This window comes from Heterocephalus glaber, unplaced genomic scaffold (assembly GCF_053883595.1).
Source record: "Heterocephalus glaber isolate CG9 unplaced genomic scaffold, H.glaber_assembly_v1.0 deba00001428, whole genome shotgun sequence".
Lineage (NCBI taxonomy): Eukaryota > Metazoa > Chordata > Mammalia > Rodentia > Bathyergidae > Heterocephalus > Heterocephalus glaber.
In genome coordinates this window covers 9,523,259-9,549,762 of record NW_028258293.1, presented here as the reverse complement: position 1 = coordinate 9,549,762, position 26,504 = coordinate 9,523,259, and the positions used below count along the sequence as shown (strand labels likewise).

General features: G+C 40.2%; 1 protein-coding gene across 7 annotated transcripts in view; it reads left to right on the top strand.

Annotated features, from left to right (window-relative positions):
* Nell1 (neural EGFL like 1) overlaps positions 1–26,504 on the top strand; it is an 813,237-nt gene that overhangs the window by 778,223 nt on the left and 8,510 nt on the right. For all 7 annotated transcript variants that reach the window (XM_087211541.1, XM_004851562.3, XM_004851560.3 and 4 more), the window contains one exon: positions 19,130–19,323. In XM_087211541.1, the coding sequence (XP_087067667.1) occupies positions 19,130–19,323 (194 nt within the window). The remainder of the gene's footprint in view (positions 1–19,129; positions 19,324–26,504) is intronic.

Genomic DNA, 26,504 nt, shown 5'->3' with positions numbered 1-26,504 from the left:
TCACTGTAGTAATTTTTTAAGATTTACGTATTGACCATATAGTTCAGTCATACATGATAGGTTATATGGTTAAAGGAATGACTTATTCTGGGTATTAGAATAGCAAACAGGATCACTATTCTTGAGAAGTTTATCTCTTTCTTTCCTTTTACCCCTCCTTCCCATCTCATTTGCTTGTGTAGCTTGATAAGGCTAAAATTTGCAAATTAGTACTTGCAGAAGAAGGTATGAAAGTGATCTATTGTTAAACTTTGTGTTTTGATACTGTAGTAGTAGAAGTCAGTAATACTCAGTTTTAATGTGGAAGTTGTGAACTATTGCTTTTTTATCTAGGCATAGTGATCTGGACTATTTAGAAATGGGGAAAATTAACATAACTAGCAATGGCATAGGTAAAGAACATTACTTCACAGGTTTTAAAAATCATATTCAGACTTCCACCTAGGTCTTTCTGTAGCCATGATTTTGGTTCTGCATATGAATCTTTATCTTCCCAGTCCCTCTCATACTTCCTGTAGATATGCGAGCTGCTCTTTCTTCTGCTCTTCCCAACCCCAGTGCTCTCCTGCTCCTATCCCCTTTCCGTACTGTATGCTTTTCCTTTTCCCATTTTCTCTTGTCAAAATCCTGATGGAATGCCATTCCCTAAACCAGTGATGCTCAAAGTCTTTTACAGTGGATCCCAGGTAGCTTTTTTAAAAAATAAAGACCTACGATGAGACATTAATACCCGAGAGATTCAGAATTAGTTTCTTTGGTGTTGGACCTAAACTATGATCTTTTGTAAAGTCTGCAAGTGACTAGAAAGAATATTCAACCAATGTGCAGCACCTCTGGCCTACATCTTCTCTTATAACAAATATTATTATTTTAAAAACTACCCTCTTTCTTATGTGTCCCCAGAGCTATTTATGTGTAACTCTTATACAGAATTAACAGGATCACATTTGTGTTCCAAATTATTTCTTTATCCTTACAGTAAAATAGAGGTCTTTTGATATATTTTGTAGATTTATGCCATCATAGTAGTCACCCACTAATTTTATCATCACATAAAATTTTCACATCCCAATAAAACTCACCGTGCTGACCGAGATACAGCACCTGAAGACCCAGAGCTATTCTAAAAGGTTGTGGCATTCCTCAGCTTCTCATGGTTGCCCCCGTCACAGAACGTATTTGGGTGAGGCCGCTTCCCAGGTGCTGATGTGGTCTTCTGGTCGCTATGACTACACAGAGGTGTCAGGACAGCTGCTGCAACCAGTATCCCATGTAAGGACAAGTAACATGTTGCTCTTTACCATGAACATTTATTAATAGTAAAGTGTTAATTATCGTTAGCTGTTGTCAACAGGCAGGGTAACGATGCAAGAACAATAAAACAGCTAGGGAAGGTTCCACTGGAATCTCTTGGGAGGAAGATTTAAATTTGAATGAGATTCTAAGTCAGGGTAATTAAAATGGCCTGAGATTTTTGCTTCTGTTCTTAGTGACCACGACTAAGTTCTCACGGGAGTGGAGATAGAAGGAGCAGAACCTGTAGATGTTGGATGCTTCCTGGAGCAAACAGTACCAGTGTGATATAATGGAGAGCTTTAAGTACAAAGAAGCCTGGATTCACGTTTCATCTCTGCTACTTTCTAGCTGAGCAGCACTTGGCAAGATATTTAACCTCTCTTACTTTTCATAATGTACAATGAGTAAAATAAGTCTTGCAGTGGAATTTATATTGTGATAAAAATATTCTCATCTACAATTATCCTGGCAAGTACCAGATGAAAATTGTTAACACTTAATCTTCCCCTACCTCCATTCCATCACCTTCCAAATGAAGAGAGTAAGACTAATGCTAATAAGAGCCAGCATTTGTTGAGAGCTTACTTTTTGCTGGGTGCTGCTTTGAGCAATTTATATGAGTGCCAACTTTGTAGTTTTCTGTGGAGTAATAGTGAGGATTAATTAAGTTCACATAAGAAGAAAAATTTAATGCTTATATTTTAAATGTATAGTAAGTATTAGTCTTTATCATGAACTTGACACCAGTACACTGTACCAGGCACACCAGGAACTTTCATGTGATATCTCACTTAGTTTCATAAGCAGTATAGGAGGACAATCTTCTTACCATCGCCATTTCAAACACGGGAAGATAAGGGCCCAAGCATTAGCATAAATTAACTCTATTCCCATAGCCATCATTGGCACCACATGACACAATCCAGCTGTGTTTAATGCCGAAGCTTCTACTTAATATATTACCACTGTTACACTTCTTGGAGGGTTAAATCCAGAGGTGGAGTAGACATTTAACAGAGCAACTGGAGGCCAAGGAGAAAGGCCAAGAGAGAATGAGAGAAATGAATGTGGTCCAGATGGATGGTCGTGATGGTGTGAATTAACTATGAGCCCTGGGACTCATTTTGCATACTCCAGGTAAGGATTGCATTTGGGGGCCACATCACCAGGTAACAGGCAGGATGGCAAGGTGATAGGTTTGTGGCAGTTAATCTGACAGCACCTCAGCCTTGATAATAATACCACGAGATGTCCAGTGATAGCATCTCCTTCTCAGGGTGTCTGGTGATGTGGATCCAGAGAAGAAAAAAGAAGGGATATGCAGAGGCTAGAGAGTAAGAAACGGAGGTAGATAGAATTTGAGCTAATGTTTAGTTTTTCATCCATCTATCAATCCCTTGTATCTTAAAAGTACATATATGAAATGTGTATATGCAATTGAATTATTAAAATAAAATGATTTTAAAAATAAGGATATATAAATAAATATTTTAACCAGGAGACGAAACAAAAATGTTTATGAATATCACAGCAGCCAGGTCAAAATTTATACCTATTATTCTAATTTCAAAGGAAGTGGCATACAAAATCCTCAAGACAGAAAATCTCTTGTTTTTCCTTCGTCTCATCCACAATGCCCCTCACCTTTCTTGATTATATATAGGGGGCTCTCGTTGGTTTCCTGAGTTATCTTTGTTGCCAAAGAGCTTTCTATTTGGTTTGCAGTAAATAATAAATTCTCTGACATTGGAGGGATTTCCAAAGCCAGATGGCACCAGGGCATGGAGTTACATCTAACCAGAGGCAGTGTGAAAAGTATGGAAACATAACTTTGTGAGTGAGAGGACTTAAGTGATATGGCACATCACTGCCAAATATCATTAATAGGTTCAGATGGAGAGAGAGAGACCACCTGGGTGTGGAATGGATATGGAAGAGAATACAATCCTGCGAACACAGAATGGAGTGGTTGAGAACATTTTCAAACATCTAATGGAAGCGATCTAGATCACACAGAAAAGTCATCTGCACACAATTGCAGCTGATAAGTTAGGAGGGGATTGGGTCCCATCATAGCCTCCAGAAGGTCACCTGCTGTCCTTCAAGTCCAGCCACCTCTCTGCAAACCTGGGCCTGTGCAGCATGGAGGGTGGATAGCAGATGTTCTGGAGGCCTTTGGGAAGCAGGTGTGCCTCCTCATTTCTGGGATGAATACTTCGCAGTGTGACCCTGGAACAGAGGGCATTGAATCCAAGTTTTATCCGTTTCCTTCCATCTACCTGGGCTGACAGAGAAGGCCTGTATGTTGTTTTCCAACTGAACCTCAAGATTAAAACTGGACATTTGTGGAGGTTATTCTCATAGGACCTCAAATTGGCAATGGCGACCACCTTGCAAGCCACCTTCAATCATGTTTAGGATATTCTCAGTGACAGCTTTTCCCCGCCTTAAACACCTTCATAACGGCAGCTGTGACTATACTAGGAGAAGAACAAACAACTTGGGACCCCACCTTGAAGCACAACACAGTGAATGGGGAGCCGGGGGTCTCAGTTCCACTTCAGGGACAGAGTGCACATACAACATAAATAGGAGAAAAATTAGAAAGCTACTTTTAAATACACTTCCAAGTGCTGCAGTGTCGATATAAATATTATAGGTATAAAAATAGCCTATGGTGCTTTTAGCATAAAGTTAGATGCTGTGTGGGAATAAGAAAGAATTCATCACTTAGAGATTTTAAAACACTAAGTTGAAAGCAAAATTCAACATACATGAAGCAACTAAAAGCCCTCTGATGTAGTTTATAATTAGTTGTAAGTTATATGCTCCACACTATAAAACATGTGGGTAATTAGGAAAGAAGAGGTTAGGCAAGGTCAGAAGAAAGTGCTAACTGACAGCATGTGGGCGTTTGGACATTAAGGATGAAAGGGTTTAGATACTTTGTAAGTCTAATAATAAAAAGGTACTAATAATATCAAAAATAATTCACTGTTTATCATGTTTAGGCAGTCTTCTAAGATCTTCATATTTCCTAACTCAGTTTTCCTTAGAGCAACTCTAGCAGGTAGCAATTTATTTACTGAACAAAGAGACTGAACACTTACTATGCATTCTAAAGTTTCCAAATTTATTTAGCCCGAGAACCCTCTTCTCTCCTCAGCATCTTGTGGATTTGGCACAATGCAGAATGCACTAATTGAGAAGTCAGGAATAAAAATAACCCACTCTAGGGACTGAATCCTTACTCACTCAGTGTCATCGCATGAGGATCTGCTTCTGAAGAGGTTTCTTTTGTATTTTTGTCACAAACTTTTATTGAGTACATTATTTGCTCATTAAATATCAGAATGTTTACTCTCGTAAGGAAAACATTTCAGTCTGTATCTATTTGTCTATTATTTTCTTTTTTAACGTGGTCATTAAAATGTAAATCTCTCAACCCAGTTGACTGGTATTCTTTTTACTTATTGAACGAGTAGCGGATTTGTTCCTAAGATAAATGGTCTTAGTCATAGTATTTATTTATTTTTTTGGTACCTGGGATCGAATTTATTTTTTTGGTGCCTTGTGCTTATGAGGCAGGCGCCAGCACCACTGAGCTAAATCCCCAGCCCGGCCATAGTATTTTTGACAGACATTTCTTGGCATGGATATTTTCTCTCCCTTCCATATTATCAAGCTAATCTCAGTCTTGAAAATATGACTTTGAAAAAGTTGCGCTCCGCTCTCCCGTAGTACCCTGAGCCTTCATCGTGTGGTGTCTGGGACCGGAGCGACTAGGAAGTAGTCTCTAAAAGCCAAGTGCAGTTTCTGAGTCCGGGGACCTAAACGGTAAGGTGTGTTCCGAATTTCCGAGGCTCTGGTGACTATGTTGTATTGCATGAATTCGCCCAGTGCGAGTCCCCAGAAAAGGAAGAGAGTCTGAGGCAGGAGCGGAGTCATATGAGAAACAGACGGTATTTTTTTTCCCAAAATGTGCTTTGCAGGGTGGTTATGGTTATGTTCCTCTTTGGGGCCTCCTTCTCCCTGCAAATGTGCCATTTTAGAAAACGCCTAACAGTAGACACACTTCGGATTTCTACATAAGATTTTAAGTTTATATCATGAAAATTTTTCTTTGTATGTTTTAAATGACTTCGTTGTAGTTTTCCTCCTGAATAGCTGGCTGTCTCTACTGAGTGACCCCACGATGAGCAGGGACATACCTAAGAAATAGTTTCTTAAACTCATTTTACTGACTGAACATAGTGTTTCATGTGTGGTAAGTGTACGGGAAGGATGACTCTCAATCCAGGACTGACGGACTCCCTCTCAGTTGAAAACATGTTAGAAATGCAGATTTTCCATTCTACTTCAGATCTACTGAAGCCTCAACCCTGGAGAAAGGAGCCTCCTTTGACTAACTCTGGGGCCCCCTCAGGTCTGAAAACTTGAGACTTGAAAGCCTTCAGAAGACTGAGCCCTCTGAGCTATGGGGATGATTGTGTCTGTGCGTATGCACCTGTGTCTTTTGGGCGAAGTACAGCTGTGTTTGGTTTTGTTTTGTTTCACTTTGTTTTATTTTTGCTCATGTTGTGTTCAAATGATGCTGATGTTTAGTAATGTAAGAACCATGACAAAAAGCACCAGAATTCAGCCTCGATATTTCCAGTCACCATTCTGATTTAACTTCTCAGTGTTTCTGCCTTGGAATTTATAATTCAGTCTCAGGGGAGATTCACCTGCTTCGCCTGCCTTCTTTTCTCCCTTTCTGAGCACTCCTCAGTGTTGAGTTCCACGTAGTCCTTGGTTTCCTGGCTCTTGAAGCTCAGTGTGAGCAATTGTCTCATTATAGACATTTCGGGCTTGAATGTGTTACAGTCAAAGATCATGCCTGGGCCACAGTTCAGAGATGAGCATCTGCAGCTTCTTTGAGATGAATATTGAACTGCTTGTTTGAGTCTGAGGTTACTCATGCTGCCGCGAGATAGTTACCTGTGGGTTTGTGTGCAGAACATCTTAAACAGTAGTTTTCAGATCAAATAAAGCACTGCGGTTTACATATTCAGGGAGCGTTTATTGAGTCAGGACTGCGTGAACCCCTGTGTTAAGTCTTTGGGATAGAGAAAGAAGTAAGATACACCCCTTCCAGGCTGGAGCGAGGAGAAGGAGGCGGGCAGGGACTGGGGAGCCTAGGGTGTGGGCCAGCTCGATACATAAGAAATACAGAGCAGAGGCTCTGGATAAGCAATTATTTCCTCTTGGGACGGGGGCATTTGGGATGACAGTGTATATGGGTCTCTTTTACAGAAAGTATATTTTCACTGAAACACTCAGAGGATCAGAAGAAATGTTTCCAACCAAAATATATGTTTAGGGAAATATTCCAGGCGGTGATGGCAGTCTGATTGGAGGCCGAGTTATAAAGGGGATCTAATTGAAGTAATGAATAATGGTAAGATTTCCAGTGTAGACAAAGCACCTGATATATGGGTGTGGTATAGATGGGAATGATTGTAAAAGCCTGGAAATAGATGTGGAGGCCATATTATGAAGGGTATCATGTGCTAAGCTGAGGAGGTGACGGTTTTGAGTCCTATTTTTATGACTTTTTTGAGTCCTATTATTTTATGATATGTGTTTCTTGGTATTGTGGATGTATTTATTTTGTGTGAAAATTTGATACCTTTTTATAGAAGTGGTTATTTTAATAGAAAATATAGCTGTACCAATATAGCAGTACTTTCTAGAAACTCTCAGCTCCTCTGCCATGAGTCAGCGTGACTTTTTGCGCCTGGGCAGTTGGGCTGTTGCTTTTGCTTGTGCTTGGGTTGTCTTTCTTCTGAAAATTGTGAAGCCCACAGAATTAGCCAGATATTGAACACAGTCATTATCAAGCAGCTACTACGTGTCAGATTTTGTTCTAGAATTCTCACAGCAGTCATTTAAGTTTTGTATGATTTTTCCTTTTTTATTTTTTGTTTTTTTGAGACAGATTCTCACTGTGTAGTTCAGACTGGCCTTGAATTCACTATGTAGTCCAGGCTGGCCTCAAACTCATGGAGAGGCTCCTGCCTCAGCCTCCTGAGTGCTAGGATTATAAGCATGTGCCACCATGCCCAGCTGATTTTTCCATTTTATTTACAGAGAAACTGAGGAGCAGAGTGGTGCAGTTTCCCTGTTGACATGCACTGAATAACCATTTCTCAACTTGCAAGAATGACTTATTAAAAGTTTCTCAGGATACATATGAGTAAGATATGGATTGACATACAAGTTTCTTATTAATTCCTAGATTTATGCTGTCAGACAATTCAAAGTGGGTCATATTTTTTGCTTAAAACATTCCTAATATAATGAGTGTATGATCAGAATATTAATCTAGCTTCTCTTTAGAGAAAAGGAGGCAGGGAAGACACTAATTGCAATGGCAATAAAACTGGAGCAGCGTGAACAAGTGGCCTTATGAGACAAAGATGAAAATTCTACTGATCCAGTTTACTACAGTGTTTTTGATAGGTCCTTGACGTCATCGTTTAATCAGACCCTTTCCAGATGCTCAGTATCAGCCAGTCTTTGCAGCATTTGTGTATTGGCTGGAGTGTTGGAGATTCACATTAGGCCTTTACACAGTATCCCTGTATTGATTCCTACAGAGCTGGGAGCTGACCATTGTGTAATGAGATGGGACAAACCTGAGGGCAGAACACTTACATTCGGGTCCTGACCCAGAAACTTACTAGCTATATGGCCAGCCACAGGCAAATTTTTTACCCGGTTTTTTGTTCATCCTAATACTTCTTATATGAGGCAACATATAAGTATTGCTGAAAATACGCTGCTGCCTGCACAGGTATGCATGACTAGGAGAGGAATCTTGCTCTACTCAATGATTTGAGGGGAAAATGATATCCATTAAAGCGTTCCCAACTGAATTATAGACTAGAAGACAAAATTTTTAATAATATGAACAAATGAAACATCAAATATGTTTTATATTTAGGGTATTCCCCTTCCATACGTATAGGATTCTCAGAAGTGAGCGTCACTCTTTTCTCCCATGTGGGTAGAAATGCTTATGAGCCAAGGCCGTTAAAGGATCCTCAGCTTAGTTATAGGTCAAGTGAAGGTGATGCTAACATTGTAAGTTATTTCAGAATAAGGTCATGTTTTTACGAGGACTATGAAAACTCTGAAAAATATAGTGAAGGACTGCTTAGTAAACTATTGTTGGAATAGTGAAAAGAGAAACCTCTGCTTCGTGAAGATGAATTGACCCTAACTCAATATAAGTACAAGGCATGAACTGGATACCAAACCATCGGCAGGTGCTGGAGGAAGATACATTAAAGGAATTATCTCTCATTCACCTCTTCTTCTTAAAAATTAATCTCCAAAGGGCAGGATGTTTTTCCGTTTTATTTGCTGTTGCTACAGTCTGGCATATCAGATGTGCTCACTATATATATGTTGATAAATGAATTAATAAAGGGACTCTCAGAGCAATGATTTTTATTAATAATGAGGACAGTGGCCCCTCTCCACAACTTACCCTGAAGAACTTTGTGTGAATGCCAAGAATGTCTTTTATTTATTTTCTAGAAACCGGAGTGATGTTAAAGATACCCGCAGTATTAAAGATAAAGATAAAGTAGTATTAACAATAAACAAATCTGGACACTAGAGTGATAAGAACAGATTTTAACTAGTAATAAACTAAGCAATAAGGACACAAAGAAGCCATGACATAAAGAAAACTCCACTTTAGTTTATGCAGAAGTGACCAGATGGTGAAAGAAACAGTGAGAGAGTAACAAGAGGGAATGGCAGGGATTTGAACACAGGAGAGAAGTAGAATTTACAGACAGCTGGAAGAATAGGGGTTTGGTCCCTGTGAAATCCCCCCCAACCCCAAGTTTAAGTGACATTAGACTCCTACTCCAATGTGGAAAATGAAAGACAGGCCCTGTATCCAGGTGTTGGCTAGAACAACAATAAATTCTTCTGGAAGCCTTGAGTTTTCCCCAAGAGGAGCTCAAAGGGTTTGGAGCAGGGCTAGGGATCCGAGGGGTGTGGTCTTGATTGATTAGAGATTATATTAGTGTTTGTCTCTTTCTTTCAGAGGGGTTTAGTGGACATGGTGGGTAATATTATTTGTTTGTGTCTGGCCTCAGGGGTCTGATTAGTTTTTGGTCATGAATAGAATCTGTCCGTGGCTTCCTTTCCTTCTTGAAACTAAATTTTAGCCTGCATGGTTTTACCCCCTCAGCATAACAAATACAGAAAGACAAATATCGAGTAAAGAGAACTTAGCTCTCAAAAGTCTAGAACAAAGTGGGCTCAAGTCTCCTACTCTGTTCTTCCTTTTCCCCTTCTCCCTACAAAAGCTTTCTAGGTCTTTCCAGACAATATCTTTCAAAATACAGGGCATTCTGACACATGTTTTTAAGAAATAGTTCATTAGAGTTCCACAGGGGCAACACTATGAAGAGAAGAAAAAGACTCAAAGAGATGAAATTGTCTAAGACCCAACCGTAAGGGACCAAGCCAAGATCGATTTATTAGTTTTTTCAGCAGGCCCTATTCTTCTTGGCCTAGTGGTCCAAAGTATTATCCTTTATCAAATGCTAAGGTAGAGAATTTGGAAGACTCTCACTGCCCCCTCAGAAGTTAGGGATTGCAATAAAGAATGATGGAAGATGGTAATAAAGAATAGCCACAAGTGACCTTTGGTTCTGATCTGTTGCAATCTGACTCTGTTGTTATTTACATTGATACTCGGTTTTAAAATTGCACCATGGCACTGTTTTCTGCCCTTTGCTTTCTGTATAAATTGCAGGACACTTCTTGCAGTAAATGCAACTTCTTTGTGTCTGAGACCTTTCATTGGCATCGAAGAAAGAAGCAATAATTTCTCATCTGACAACTTGCTTCAGAGAATGGTTTGTTAAAATGGGGAGTTAGTTTGGATTTTCACCCTGGCTGGTGGCCCCATGCATATTTGTCCCTAAGAATTACTTTGCTAAGGTTTCAAGTCAGACAGAAAAACCATCCTTCCTCTCTTTGGCACTTATTGAGCATACTCATTAAGGGAAGCGAGGAATGTTTTGATAAGTCTTTAATATCCTAGAAAACGCTCTAATTCTGAGACACCTATTCAGTGTCCTGTTTCTTTGCTTCTCTCATCTCTTCTGTCTCTACTCATCTTCTAACACTTGAGTGACAAGCTCAGGCCTACAAGAGTGAAAAGTAATCACATAAAGTTAGAAGTAGACTAGATCTTAGGGATCTTTTTATATAACTTGTATTTGTGTCAGGGAGAGAAAACAGATCACCTAAGGGCAAAGGTTTTTTTTAAAATCACAGCTCAAAAAAATTCAAATTTAACCAGTGTTCATGCATTTCTTAGTAGGCACCAAAAAAGGTGTTTGCAGACACAAAGGTAAATAAGACCAGAATCTTACCACAGCGAATGAGTAAGGAAGCTAGAAAAGAATGTTCAAAGCCAAGCATACAAGATAACATAAAGGAGATAAAATTAAGGTGAGAGGAGTAATTCGTTTTAGCAAAGAATGAAATTTTGTTAAAGAGACTAAACAATACAATGACTACAACATTCGAATGTGGTGTCCAGGTGTGACGACATGACTTTAGTAGACTACAGCTATAAAAGAATCCTCCCTCCCACTCATAAGCAGATATATAAAAACATAAAAGTAAGATTGTTGGCATCAATATTATAGCTTCTCTGTGTAGCAGAATTCTCTTTAGATAGCAGAAATTTCCATATACATTGATTTTCTATTTGTTCTCTCCACTGGTCGGAATCGTATTGATTTTAAACAGATTTAATCACTAGGTAGAGAAGTATGAATTGTTCACAGCAATTCACTTGGTAAATTTAGAAGGGCGCTTTGTCCTCATTCAGCTCTTAGTTTCCTACCTGAAAGGGGCTCTTTTCTCCATCTGCAGTAAAATACTTACATTTATACATTCTATAAGACAAACATAGCCAGTACCAAGCCAATTTCGTGGAGTATTATAAAATCATGTTCTTTCATAGTTTTTCACTTAATCTTAAAATCACATTTACAAATTATCGCTCAGAGAGAGTTTAGGGTGTTAACGTTTATGGATTTTGCTTGCCAGTGTACTAATCAAAACTGTATGAATTTGAGAAATCAAAATTCGATTGGAAATCCTTGGAAAGAGCAGAAGTGGATGTAAGGGCTAGCGATATAATAAGAGAACAGGACTGACTGGGGGTTCTGATTTGTATTATCCAAGAAAAATTATAGAAACAATAGGAGCAATGAGAGAAACAATGGCAGCTGATAATTTTTGAGGAATTTTTACTGGATAGCAATTTATTAGGTGTTTATGCAACATAACAAATTATCCCATGGGAGCCAGGCGTGGTGGTGCATGCCTATAATCCCAGCACTTGGGAGGCTGAGGCAAGAAGATTGCCACAAATTTGAGGACAGCCTGGGCTACATAGTGAGTTGAAGACCAGCCTGGACTACACAGTGAAACCCTGTCTCAAACTAAAACAAATTATCCCATGGGGTATGAATTTTCTTTTCTTTTGCAGTTCTGACGTTTGAAGCCAGGACTTCGCACATGCTAGGCAGTTACTCCACCAGTGAGCTACATCACCAAATCATGGGTATATTTTTATCCACATTTTCTAAATGAGGAAACCAAAGCTCAGAGATGTTAGGTAAAATTTTCAAAGGCCCCAAATTAATACATTTCGGAGATAGGACTGAGGCACAGTTGACTCTTATATTCCAAATTCTTGGAGTCATCTGTTTGTTTGTTTGTTTGTTGTTTGCACTGAATGTCACCCATCTTCACACTTCCTCAGTCTGCAAAAAAATGGGTATGTAAGGCACACGAACCAGCATCCACAGCTGCTAGATTCCAAAGATTAAACTTTCATTGGCATGGTATTATCCTTCCACTAAGGAGAGAGAAACAGACTAAGACGAGACCTTAGGAAATATTAATATTTAAAATGAGGCAAACCTTTAAGGTCCATACTTACAAAAAGATATCTGGCTCCTTCATCCAGTGCATCGCCATCTCTGAACAATAAGCATGGCAAGAGTAAATGCCCAATGAATATTTGGGGAAGGCGTTAATTGATACTGATTACTAGTGAGTGGATGAATGTATACAGATAAGAGGAAGAATAGAAAATTATGTCCCAGAAGAGTGGAGGAAAGTGTTCTTTGATCAAGATAAAGGCGCTATCTCCCTCAATACTTGTTAAGTGAGGGTGATGGTTTTGCAAACTGTGGTTGTGAGAAATTTTAGGCTAATGACAGGGTCACATGGAAACTTGCATTCATTCAAGAGAGAATGAAGATGAAGAAATGAAGATAGCTGCTAGTTGTAGACACCGGAAGGTGAGATCAGGATCCAGAGATCAGATGCAGAAATAATGAGTCCAAACAGCTCTTATTTTCCCCTTTATTTAAAGTGAGTCTCCCCAATGAAAGAGGGGGAGATTCATTACACTGTCAAACCTGTGTGCTCAACAATAAGATGAATGCCTAGGAAAGGGTGTGCTCCTGACTCAAGGATGCTTGCAACATGGAAAAGAAACGTAAGAGTCAACGTGGAAGGACTTTGGAAGCTCTTTCCTATGAGATACACAACAGCATTCCAAATAGTCAAAGCTACCACTAGCTTCTCCATCGCTCTGCCTTTTCAAGCTGATTGCCCCATGTTCTGTTAAACTGAGATGATCTGAACCCCTCAGCATGCTGGTAGATCTCTCCTGATGTGGCAACCTCATTCTTAATATTTTGTGCTCTAAAAGGAACATGCCGCCTAAGTGCATATGACCAGTACTCAGCAGAGCATGGCTACAGACCCTTGTGATAGTCCTGAAACTTACTTTGCATCTTAATATTTTATGAGATTTTTATTTTGTGAGTCATATTAGGCCTTCTATTCTTCCACTTATTTATTATATGTATTTTGTTGATGTGCTTCGTGTATACTTTTCTGCACAACTTTCCCTCTGCCACTATAAAAGAAGCAATTCTACTTTAATTATTGTCTATCACTAATAAACCCTCAAGCTCTGTTCTCGTTTCTGAGCCCCTAATGTCTGGTAATGATTTCCAAGTCAGCACACACACAGCTGGATATTCAAACCCTAGGTTAAATTTTGTTTTCTGACACATCACCTGCTTTGAGTTTGAATGTTTTAGGCTGCTATGCTGCGGAAGTTGCTTAGGAAAGAGCAATAGAGTGTAATGAGAAAGTTCACGTCTTTGACCTAACTGCTTCAGACCCTTGGGAAAAGAATACTCCCTTGATCTGTGAAATCAACCTGTACAACTTTCAGATCCCGAGGCAGGAGCCATTATAGTTGTTAAGCTATTAAAACTTCTGCAGAGCTGTTTTCCTAGAAGGATAAGGAAATTATCTGGGGCTAAATTGGGATTGGTTTGATTGCCTCTGATAAAAACATCTCTGAATTATATTTTCTTATGTGGTCAAATAACCTAAGAACCTCAAATCAAAGAAGAAAGAAGATTGACTAGCACAACTAGACTTTTTAAAAAGCAAAACTGAGTACAATAATAACAGCTTTCAGAAACTGTGAAAACGTCAATGCAAATTAGTTCTCATATGCAAGCTTAGGCATGGAATCTTATTGAAAAAAGTTTCATTCAAGCAGAGAGCATTTAAATAATGAATTTATAAGGAGAAACACAAGGATATCACAGAGTGTCGTTATTTACAATAAGAAAAAACAAGCACACTGTAATGATTATGCATTTGAGGATGGAACACTTCGCCTGATTTCTGTTTCATTGCCTCTTTGTCATTGGGAGGCCTGTCTGATGATTTGGGTAAATCTCATGAGTGAGGATCTTTGTGTTTGCTCAGCAAAGAACAACAGTTGCAGTATGTAAATGGGGTACCTCTTCCTTTCGGATGCCTTGGGATATGTTTAATAGATTAAGTTGGCTTTGTCAGAGGAAACAGGTCTGTATTACCAAGAATATGAGTAATGTCGGTTTCCATAATTGCTAACATCTGGCTTTCCATAAATCTGTTAAATTGCATGGAGGCAGAATTAGATTTCTGTGTCATAAGTAAAGCAATCACATGGAACTCTGTAGGCAATATGGTCCTATATTCAGCTGTGAAATCTTTTCATTCTGGAGAGGTGAAAGCAACCCCTGCTTTTGCACCATTTTCATTGTGTACAAGAGACATGTTTGCCTTTATGGTCAGGTTTTCTTGATTTGTAAAAGGAAAACACTGCCAAACTATTTGCAACTTTGTAACTGCAAAATATCCAAGTATTATAACAGCATATTGCTCTCGGGAACTAATTACCAGGTTAGAGATGACTTTAGAGGACACCGTAAGTCACAGATCCTTTTGTAACCACTCTTAGTGGATGGGTCTTCTTTTGCCCTTGTCCTGCAGCATTTGACAGGAAAATAAAATGCTTTGCAGTTGGGGGGGGGGCGGGGGGAAGCAGGGGTGCTTTCTTATTTCAGTCTGGTTCCTAGTTTGCTGCATGAATTCTACTGTGAACCAGACTCAAGGACTTTTGCAGATGAGAACTCAATAACAGAATGTTTTCTATGCAGGGCAAGGCTACAGTTATGTCTTGCTCTTACTGAACACTCTAAAGACCAAATTTTAACAAAGTGGGCTTTTTAATAGTATTAGTCTGAATTTTCTGGATTTAGGTAAGTTAAATTAAATACATACATTGAACATCCACAGCCTTCCTGCTATATTTGGCATTGGCAAGAGGAAGAGAAATAAAATTTAGTCTGCGCCCTCAGTGAAATCACTGTCCATGAAGAGGAATATATTAAACATTTAACTTCCTGGAGGTGAGCGAAAGAATAAAATGTGTACGGAGCACAGAGGAAGCAAACTCAGTGCTGATTACCCTGCCCGATGGGAAATTCTGGTGCTGGATTGGGATTTTTAAGACTGCATAGAAGTACAGGTGGCAGAGTAAGGGACAGGCTGACCGTACCAATCAATTAGCCTATAGCTGATCTCATTCCATAGAGGTTAATAATAGAGTAGTCCCATAGTAAGAAAAACCTGAGGTACAAACATGGGAACCAACACAGGCATGTACATTATACCTACCTACGCATATACATATGCCTGTGTGTATTTTTACATTAACAAGTTAAAAGTATATATTAGGGTGTAGAACATGATATTTTGTGATGCATACATCATGTAATGGCTAAGCCAAGTTAATTAACACATGCATTACCTTATACACATTTTTGTGGTGGGAACACAAAAGGCTTTTAGCATTTTTCAAGAATATAATAATATATTGTTAACTATAGACATCATAGTGTACAGTAGACCTTCGCCTATCTGACAGTTTGTATTTATTGCTTTCCAATAAAAAGTGAAGGAACAGAAGGTAACAATTGAAGTGTTAAATAGGGATTTACATTATGATGAAGGCTTGAGCCTTCTAGTAGGCGGATCCCAGTAATACTGGCAAGTGGTAAATACGGGAGTGACACAGACAGATTTGAGTTTCAAGCACTTCCATCTTATGAAAGATATTGACAGCAGTGGTTTCCATGTGGCTGAACAGGACCCAGAGGTCTATGTCTTTGTACATCGGTTAAATCAAGCCCTGGTGGTGGTAAACCGGAACACTGTCACTTTTTAAGGCTCTGCATATAGTTTGGTTGTGCGCAGCTATAAATTACACATCATAATGAGAAGTGGCTGGAAGCAAGGAGACCAGACTGGAGGCTGTGACAATAGTCTCACTGTGATGAAGGTGAAGATATGGATCCACAGGGTTTAAGGAAACGTGGGCTCTATTATTTTATTTTATGTTATATCTATTTTATTATTTTTATTTTATTTTATATCTATAGCTACCTATCTATTGTCTAGTTACCTATCATATCCTCCTATATTTATGACAATAGGTTATAACTATGATGAGAAAAATATGTTACTGAATATTTGTAATACATCACTTTCAGAAAAACTAAGGAGTGGGAGTAATGCAAATGTGGCCATTCAGTGTTGAGCTAAGGTGGTATAAACCTAAATATGAAGCCACCGTCTACCAGCTGTCATTACTGTGGAAGTTCAGAAAATGTGAGTGATAGTATTGAATTGGCACCATGTTGAGAGATGCTTAATTGAGAAGGCAGAACTTGAATTTTGTCTTACATGTTTACATTAATCTAATGAAGAAACAGACATAGATGGAGTCCTTGTTCTATTATCTATATTGTAATTTTCAGAAGACCATAGATTGAGCAACATGTTCATGTAGATGATAAAGACGATTTACAGAGGCTAAGGAATGTGTCCAACAGCACATAATTGTGAGGTGTAAAATGGTAGGCATCCCGTTAAAGGGAAGAGCGTGGTTTCAACCTGGTTCCCCTGACTCTTTCATTCAATACTAAATTTTCTTGACAAGAATTAGAGGAAGAAGAATGCGAGGAGAGAGGATTCGTGGAGCACTGTGTGCTCAAAGGTGCTGAGAGCAATCTGAGCATGACCCTGAAGAGAAAGTGTGAGCCAGACTGTGGTTGACCTGAAAGCCAGGCGTGATAATTGGGGATCATTTGAGCAATTTTCAAGAGGAATCAGTGTTCCTTAACCCAATGGCTTGACTGAGGCTATGATTGTGGACCGAAAACAACAACAGCAAAATAAATCTTGGAAGGAATTACCATTATAAATTTTGCTTGAATTGCTCAATATCTTCCACTTTGTATCACTGCTGTGAATTAAAGTTCATGCTAATACAGTGCGTGCAGTCGGGAAGGAATTGACCATCCAGTTCTCATTATTTTCAAGTCATCTGTGCTTCAAAATTTTAACACACTTTGGGTAATTATATTGTATCATATTGTTTTCAGAATTTCAACTAAAATACTAAAAGTGATCTACCAGGGGGTGATGGACAAATATAGTGAATGTTCAGTTTTAAAAATTAATACAATGAAATACACATTGTCATTAATCTCCCTCAAAATACCAACCACACTTCAAATGCACCTATCCCAAAGCAATGTGTCTTCTAAACTAATGATTTCTTAAAATGTAATCACTCTTTGTATGCAAGGTCGTGACCTTGAAAGGGAATGCCGTGTCTAGATGGTAAATGGTTAAAAGTAGATAAAACCACAGAACATTCTTATGCTAAAAAAAACTTACGACTTACGACATGGAGTTGGCGCAAGACACTGGAAAGAACTCCAGTACATCAGTCAGAAAGCTGAAAACACAATCCCTACTCCCTAAGGTGCTGTCTGTGTGACCAGTCAGCACCTCAGTTTCCTCTTTTGTAAAAGGAGAATAAATATTTCAGTCTTATGGTTGTATACCCTAACTCATAAAAATAACATAAAAGCTATACATGTCCATAAAACTATATACATGTGTGTATGTAAATATATAAAATTGTATCAGTGAAACTGATGCTATCCTTTTAGAATTGCTCGGTGCACTGTAGAGAATATGCTCTTTGTGATTTTTAAAAATTTGTTTGTGTTATCCGTAACCAAATGGTTACAAACTTATGTACATTTTTAAGATTAGTTTTAGGATGTAGATAAGTTATTATTCTGATATTTTATTTTCCCACAGAAATCAAGCCTACCAAAAAGTAGCCTACTAATGGTTGTTTATATATACTCCTGTGTTCAGCCTATCAGCTTCAGGGCGATATAGTGTCTTACAGGTTAATTTCAACACTTATAACATCTAGTGTGCAAGGAATCTTATGCATAGCATGCTTTTGGTAAAAATTTAAGCTCATTTATTATCTGAAGGATGCTTGTACCCCTGGCAGCAGATTATTCAGGAGGAACAGAAGACTCTGATAGCCAAATTACAGATACCTTCAAATGGCTTAAAAATGTTACAAAGTTGAAAGACCCTAGTAGATTCTTTTTGAGGAGTCTCACAAATAGTACCAGTGAGTAGACATTACCAGGTCGTTTATTTTATCTCAAGTTTAAAAGGGCATTTCTTTTTAACAGTCATTCAAAGGTAGAATCGGCTGCCTCGTGAGGTAATGGGTTTTCTTCTGGGAAAGAGAGCAATCCAGGCTAAACAGGCAGGTGTTTAGAGTGTTCTTCAGGTCACTCAAACTTTGCCTGTCAGCATGAGTTGGCTGAATCTGTATTTTCCTTTACCTGGCTGTCAATGAAAACAGTATAACATATATACATCTTTCGTCAGCATCCCTACCAGACTCTACGGAAGCTCTGATATTATTTTTGTGTGGTGCCAGTATGCTACTGGCCATACAGGTGGAAGGAATTTGATTAGACAGGTCAGCTACCAAGAATTACTCCCACTTATTTCAGCCCTGGATTCAAGACCCAGGGGGAAACCTTATGGGGTCAAGGTTGCCTAATTGCCCACTTGTTCCTACACACACATTTTCTAAGAAACCTCAGTGTCCACGGTTAATGAATCGGCATTGTTTATGGTAACTGGAGGAACTAGCACTTAATGATGTCCCAAAAGCCATTCACAGCTCCTACTGGATGTTGTAGTAACTGGAGTCAGGCAGCTCTGGGGTTGATTTTCAGGATAACCACCTGCTATTTAACTCTAGTGGCTTCTGCTCCATTATTTACAAAATAGGAATAAGAGCTGATCCTCCCACACAAAACTGCTTTGCAGAGTAAAGGAAATAATGCATGGGAGAGCCTGGCGGAGTAGCTACACTGGGCACAAGGTCAATGTCTAATAATGTTACTCAGTGTTATTGCAAATGATTGTTATTTTGTGAGTTCCCTTGGCTGGATCCTAAAGCCCTGTGCTTTATTTATTGCAGACATTGATGAATGTGCCTTAAGAACTCACACCTGTTGGAATGACTCTGCCTGCATCAATTTGGCAGGGGGCTTTGACTGCCTCTGCCCCTCTGGGCCCTCCTGTTCTGGTGACTGTCCCCACGAGGGAGGACTGAAGCACAACGGACAGGTGTGGACCCTGAAAGAAGACAGGTGTTCTGTCTGTTCCTGCAAGGTGAGGCTGATGTGGTGCAGGGCACTTTGTAACTACACTTTCTCTCCTCCCTTTACTTTTCTGCCTTCCACTTCCTCCCCCTGAGTGGTTGACTCACGGGTCCCCTGTAGTTCCTGAAAAGCTCCTGCTCTCTTCTACACTGCAGTGAATGATGAAGCTGCATGGCAGGAAATGTGCTTCGAATGGAGTGTGCTCTTAGTGAAAAGTGAGTGTGGAGTTGACAGGAGACTGCAGGATGGGGAAGCAGGGCAGAGAATGAAGTGCTGTTCTGCCCACTGAGAACCTCCAGCGCCTTTAAGGTTGGCTGGGGGAGAGCTTTAATAAGCCCTCAGCCTACACTTACATAAACTTGCCCATTAAAACTATGCTTTTCCTAAAATGATTACCTGCACAAACTTGCTCACTTTTGGGTGGTATCTTCTAGGAAAGTGAGGCTCAAAGTCTTGCTTCCAGTGGTCAGACAGGTAGAATTCTATTCTGAGTGAATGGCACTGATAATATGAGGTCTCTTTATCACTGGTGTCTTTTACATTCTCAGGCCTGGGCCAATCTTACATTAAATTGCTTGCAAGTGAGTTTAATGCTTACAAAAATAAAATTCTGTCACCATGTGCTTTTATTTTATGCTTTGGAAAATGGGTCTATTAAAGTGTTTGATTTCCTTGTGCTTTAGTTCTTCTTTTGTTGATCCTTCCCATTTATTTTTCTTTGTTATTGCTTTGCTGTAGCTCTTTCCTAGAATTTCTATGTCTGTTGGAATGAGACTATTTAATCTTGGGCTTTATGGACATGAAAACCAAGAGAAATTATTTGCTCACAAGCCTCTTAGCGAGGCAGGTCTCCTGATAAATTCTTAGTGTGCTCTTTAGAAGCAGACTAGAATAAGCCTTTAAAATCATAAAACTCATCTACCCTGCTTTCAAGTCTGCCATACCCCAAGAGACCTGGAGGGGCCTGTTTAGGAGCACTGTACTGCCAGATGTGTATGGTATAGCACCTATATTTTCCCCTTATGCTTAAACCAAGTTCCAAGCACCCAAATTTAGGTTATTTCTTCCACTTATTGATTATCTGCTGTTTCAGGCACCCTGTAATTTAAAAACTGCACTAAATTCATTCTTACAGCAAACTTTGTAAAATGCAAAGCCTCAGTCTGTAAGCAGCAAGTAACTTGCCCTAAATACTGGAGATACATGTGTCTGTATGGGCCCGGGGTATTCATACAGCACACAAGGACTTTAAGCTCATTTGTTGCAAAGTTCGTAGTTTTCCATATTGTCACATGCCCTGCAAACTCTACAGAAGATACCTATTGGTATCCTTAAAACCAGGTAGACAATCTGTCAATCCAGCTTGCTTGATCAAGCCAGCTCAAGCTCTCTGAAGTATGTTAATACCAGGGAGACATTTCCTTAAAAACATTTTAAGATATTGACAGTAACATTCAGTCATCTGGTATTGACTCAAAGGACAACAGTTTTTTAAGAGAAAGCAAATCCTACCACCGCACTGCGATTTCCCGTGAGAATCAGCTGCTGTACCTTCAGCAGCAGCCAGAGCCAGAAGGGCAGCAGGAGGACCCGGCAGAGGGCTGAGCGTGGACTGTTGAGAGGAGGCCAGAAGGTTTTGAGCACAGAAGGAATTGCTGGGTAGGTTTGGGGCCAGTATGGTGGCCATGGACAGGATTGAGCAGACCATGGATCTGGTGAAGAATCATCTGATGTCCGCTGTGAGAGAGGAGGTAGAGATCTCCAAGGAGCAGATCCGGCCAGTGGAGAAGAACTCCAGCTGGAGCATGAGAACACCCTCCTGAAGACCCTAGAGAGCCCTTAGCAGGAGAATCTGCAGTCCAGGCTGAGCCCTGAGGAGCCAGCTCCTGAGTCCCCACATGTGCTGAGGCTGCTGATGGCTCTGTAGTACAAGTGGCTCCATCCCCAAGGTGGGCAGAGCCACCAAACTTGTTCAACCTAGTTCCTATCAGTTTTCTTTTGGGTCCCCAGGCACCATCTCCTTTGGAGAACTTTAGATCTAGCAGAGCTGGTGCTAAGACATGCTCCAAGACACAGCCACCTGGGTCCAGTCCATCGACAGACCCCTGACGAAGAGCAGGTCACTGGAGGCTGAATTACAGGAGTCTTAGTAACCCCATGCTGGTGAGCCTCTAGTGCCACTGTGGTCTGGGGGCTTCCACAGCTTGGACAACTTAGCTGCTACTGGCAAAGGACAAAGGACAAAGGTGGTTTGAAATGTGACAGTTTGCTCCAGGAAGTGTAAGGGTCCTGGTTTTCATTTCCATGGCCATCTTCAACAACTTCACTGGACAATGACCATCCCTGTGAAGGAGTCACCTGTGTTTTAAGCAGAGGCAACTTCTCCTTTCTCTCCTGCCTCTCCAAAGCAGGGGTCACAGAGGAGAGATTGATCCAAGTTGGCCTTCTGTTGGCTAATGTGGCATAATGCATGGCTTTGTGCACAGCCTAGTGTGAGATTACAGTTTGGGAAGGATCACCTACAAAGGTCAGCTTGATTAGTGGCAGAAGATCAGCTTGGATTTTGCACTGTCACTTAAAACTTTAAAATAGCCCGAAGGCCCATCAGCTGGAGACTGGGTAAAGAAGATGTGGGTTTCTATAAAATGCAGTACTACTGAGCCATAAAGAATGAGAAACTAGAGACATTTATAGCTAAATAGATGCATATTGAGGCCATACTCTTAAGTGAAATAAATAGGACACACATGTGTAAATACCGAATAGTTTCTCTAGTGTGAGAAACTGAAAGTGTGAATAAGGATTAAAATGATTGAAACAAATAATTGGTAAATTGAAATAGGAAAAGGTCCAAAGGTGTAGGGGTGGTGGGAGGGAAAGGGGAAAGGAAAGAATGGAAAGGAAAAATTATGAGGAAAGAAAAAAAAATGGAAACAAAATCTATGTAAATAGGGCAGGGTGGAGGGGTGAAGGGCGCACAGGGAATGGGGAAAAAATAAGAACCAAGATACATTATGTACAGGCACAAGCACCCAATGATAAATGGAAATGTATTGTATACCTAAAATCTATCACTAAAAGAATTTTTTAAAAAAACTTAAAAAAAAATTGTGGAGAATTTTCAGAGGAATGGCAGACTTGCAACCTACTGTGGATGAGAGATAGACAAGTGAATGAAAAGTTTTGAACCCACGGGGCCTGGGCATGTGGCCAGAGAGCTTGTCTCTGATGAGGCTGTAACAGTGAACACTTTCCACTTTCTGACACCTGATCCTGATATGCATCTCCAGGATGTGGGCTTTGATTTTTCTTTATTTTTATTTTTATTAGTACATGTTTGATGTAAAGAATGCTTGCATTCATTATGGGAATTGTGTACATGTATGCAAGAAGAATTATATTAAATTTTCCAATGTGGCTTGAAATTTCAATAAACTTTGAATTTTTTTTCAAAATGGAGAGAGAGAGAGGGAGAGAGAGAGGGAGACCGAGACCTGCTGGAATAGTGGAGAAGGGTTAATGAAAGAGGTTTTGTGTTCCACTAGCAAAATAGGGATGCATTCTTCGCTGAATTTTTTAAGAAGGTATTATCTCCCAAAACTTTTGAGGATGATCACAGCCTGAATCCAAATCCTTTTTAACATTTCCAGGTCACCAGTCCCTCGAATAGGCAAGGGACTTTAGTGGAGTATTGACTAGTGTGAGACTAAACTTCTTTTGCAAGCTTTTATTTAAGTCCATGATAAAGCAGGGGACCAAGCAATCATTCCAACTCCCAGGGCTTAATTAATGAACTGTGTTAATAAGCCAAGCATTCTGAGTTATCTATTTTGACTCCTAAAGCACTTCCAACGTCTTATGAAAATGAGACTGAGATTACCACAGGAGGGGAGCAATTCGTGCAATCTTATTCCATTAAGAAGATGAACCCTCACCTCCTCCTTTTCCGAACCAAAGTCTAGGCATAGCCCTGTACATAAATCTTGTGGTCAATGTTTTGTTTTTCAATTGAATTCATTGCTCACTTAGAGGAGAATTTCCCAGAGGTTGTGAGGATGAGGAGGACCTGGTTTTAGATCCTGAATTAAGGACTCTGAATCAGTTCTGGAAATCATCCTCAGAAAAAAAAACCTTGTGATCTTCTTGTTTGTTTTTTTGTCATTTGCATTTGAAAGCATCCTATTCCAATTTCATAAGAAGTATCTGCAGTACTTAAGGATCCAAATGGATGGTTAGAATGATATCATCTTAAAAGCAATAAAATCAAGGTTAGGATATGAATTATTTTCAGTCATATCCTTGATGTTTTAATGTCACATAAAATGAGAGCATACAAAAGCAGAATCACATAAGCCAATAGATGATCCAGGCTCACCGCTGAGAGAAACAGAGTCAAAGCTGTTCTAAAAGGCCAATCTCTCCTCGGGAGTCAGTACGCTGGTTATGCTGGTAGTGTTTCATGTCAAATGAAAGAAGGGGCTAGAAGCATGTCCACAGATGCATAGGGTTCAGTGTGAAGGCTGGCCAGTGCAGGTGGATTTGAGCTTTTCTTTACAGTGTAAGCTTTTCCTGCAGAGTAATAAGGCTTTGTGCAACTTTAGACTGCTTAGTTGTTAAGGCAAAGAACAACGGTTGGACTATTTAGGACCCGTATCTTTCAGCATTGTCTGGAGTATAGAAACACAGGTTAAAAAAAGAAGTCACTACTCTGCATGGCTCTTAAATCTTGGTTATATCCTAAATATTTTTCATAAACACAAATGTGTGACTCTTATGTTCATAAATGTGTCCAGGCCTCAAGAAGACGTTTATTTTCTACATGTGTTACAAAGGAAGGTAGAGGAGTCCTATTGGTTCCTATTATGCATCCTATTATTGGTTCCTAGAAAATGTGCACTTTAGAAGGAGTAGTTTTGTTTCTCTTGGAAGTCATGGAGAAGGAGAAGGAAAGAGTTTTTGTTAGTCCCCTGTCACACTGTGGTCATGAGTGATTTGCTGTGGGAACATGGACAAAGGAAGTATGTCCTGAAAGCTGCAGAAGGGAATAGAGAATGGCTTCCCAGAGAAAATGACCCTTGAATGAGGAATTTAGCCAAATAAGGGATGTGGTGAAAGTGAATCCCAAACAGAAGGAACTGCAAAAGCATAAGAATATATCTGGTGTTGGAAATACAAAGTCAGTGATGTGATTAGAATATTAGGAGTTAGTGGAGTGTGGGAAGGAAATAGTCAGTGATGAGTCTATGGAGAAAATCTGGGCATAGAGCTGGCATGGAGTCCAGACTTCATCCTGTGTGCTGCACGGATCCTGACAGACTACGTTTGAGGTCGGCGAGCCCCTGTCAAGGCCTGTCAGCATGACAGATGGCCTAAGGAGAGGGAAGCTAACTGGAGAGAATCACCCAGGCTGAGGTGAAGGTGGGGGAAGAGTAGGAATGAGAACCTGTAAGAGGATAGAGGTAAGGTTACAGGAGGGAAAACACAGAAGTGAGATGATGACTCATGATGCCAAAGACTGAGCTTCCATACATCGTTCCTGTTCTGTGGGCAAAGCAGAAGCAGCAGGGTGTCTTGAGCCTTAGCTGCTTATTTTACTGGGTAAACAGAGTTCAGCTGTCACCACAAGGGACAGATGCAGAGCTTGTGGGCAGCCTTCTGCATACTTGCTGTTAGCTTCAGTTACACGTCCACCTGTACTTCTAATGGCACCACATCAGAGACTTGATATTTGTAGTGTCACTTCCTGCAGGGTAGCTAGCGTGGTCAACCACAGTCCAAAAATATTAAATTGAAAATTGCAGCAATAATTCACAAATGTGACATTCCTTGCTGTTCTGAGTGGGCAGGTGGAATCTCTGCTCCACTCAGCCTTGGACATGAATCATTCCCTTGCTTGGTGTAGGCATCGTCAATCACATGGTAGCTATCATGATTATCACATGGATTGCTGTGGCGTTGTAGTGCTTGCATTCAGGCAACACTTCTGTCACATCATGTGTTGGCTTTTGGGCTAAGACCAAGTGTAGTAGCAAGTGACACTTTGGTTGTAATCTAAGACTACGTCCCCAGGCCAGTGTCACTTACCTCACTCATCTCATCATGCAGGCCGGGCGTCATTTGCAGAATCACAAGTATGTGGATAAGGACAGTAAAATAACATGAGAGCAAGAGAGCCACATTCATCCATCTTTATTCCAGTGTATTGTTATAACTGTCCTACTATTAGCTATTGTTATTCATCTCTTTTTGTGCCCAGTTTACAGGTTAAACTTTGTCATAGGTACATACGTAGAGAAAAAATAAAGCAAGACATGTATGATTCAGCAGTATTCATTGTGGCAAACACCTACTGGGGTCTGGGAGTGTATGGGACTACTGTCCTGTCATCAGAAAGAGGAAAATCTAATGGAAGGAAGAGAACAATCAGGCTAGATTTCATTCTTAGGCCTTTCCTCCCATTTTGTAAAGTAAATAACATTTGCCTGAAATAAACGCTAGGTTTAAGTAGTAACAGACCTTGAATTTTCTGGGGATTACAGGAGTATGGAGAGCAGGACCGCAAATAACTGATCACCTGCCATATTTTAATAAAGCCTTAAACTGTGGAGATGACAGAGAGTGACAAGGGAACAGCAAAATGGAGAGGTGCCGGGCGTGAGGTTGTCTAGAAGGACGGCCCCTTGCCCTGGCTTCTGATGAACTTTAGCTCAGAAACTGAGGGGGGCCATCCCAAGGCCACCTAAAGGACCCAATGTCTCTTTCTGGAAAGGAGAGAGAGTCCTGATCTGCATGGAGCTGCCACTACAAGGGCCTTGCCATTGTAAGTGTGGCAGTCCCTTCGGGTGAGCAGACCAGGCGTGGACCAGTCTGTGCCTGAGGCCAACGTGAAGCAATTAGTTATCCAGATTCCTATGATGTGCTCCTAAAAGTGGTTGCTTTGTTCCCCACACACAACCAGCATCATTACCAGTACCTTCTTTACACCGTCTCTGCTAGCCCGAGTTGGCTGCACAAGCCTAAGATTGCGTTTCTTTCTTTGATAGATAAATACGGCCACAGGTTTATTTCAGCCCTGAAAACTTGTGGGGTCCAGACAGGGCACGAGATGTCATTTCTGTTTCCCTGACTCAACTTTCTGGTTCCAACCCTGCCTTTTATTGCAAGAAATTGTTACAGTGTGCTAATCCCCCA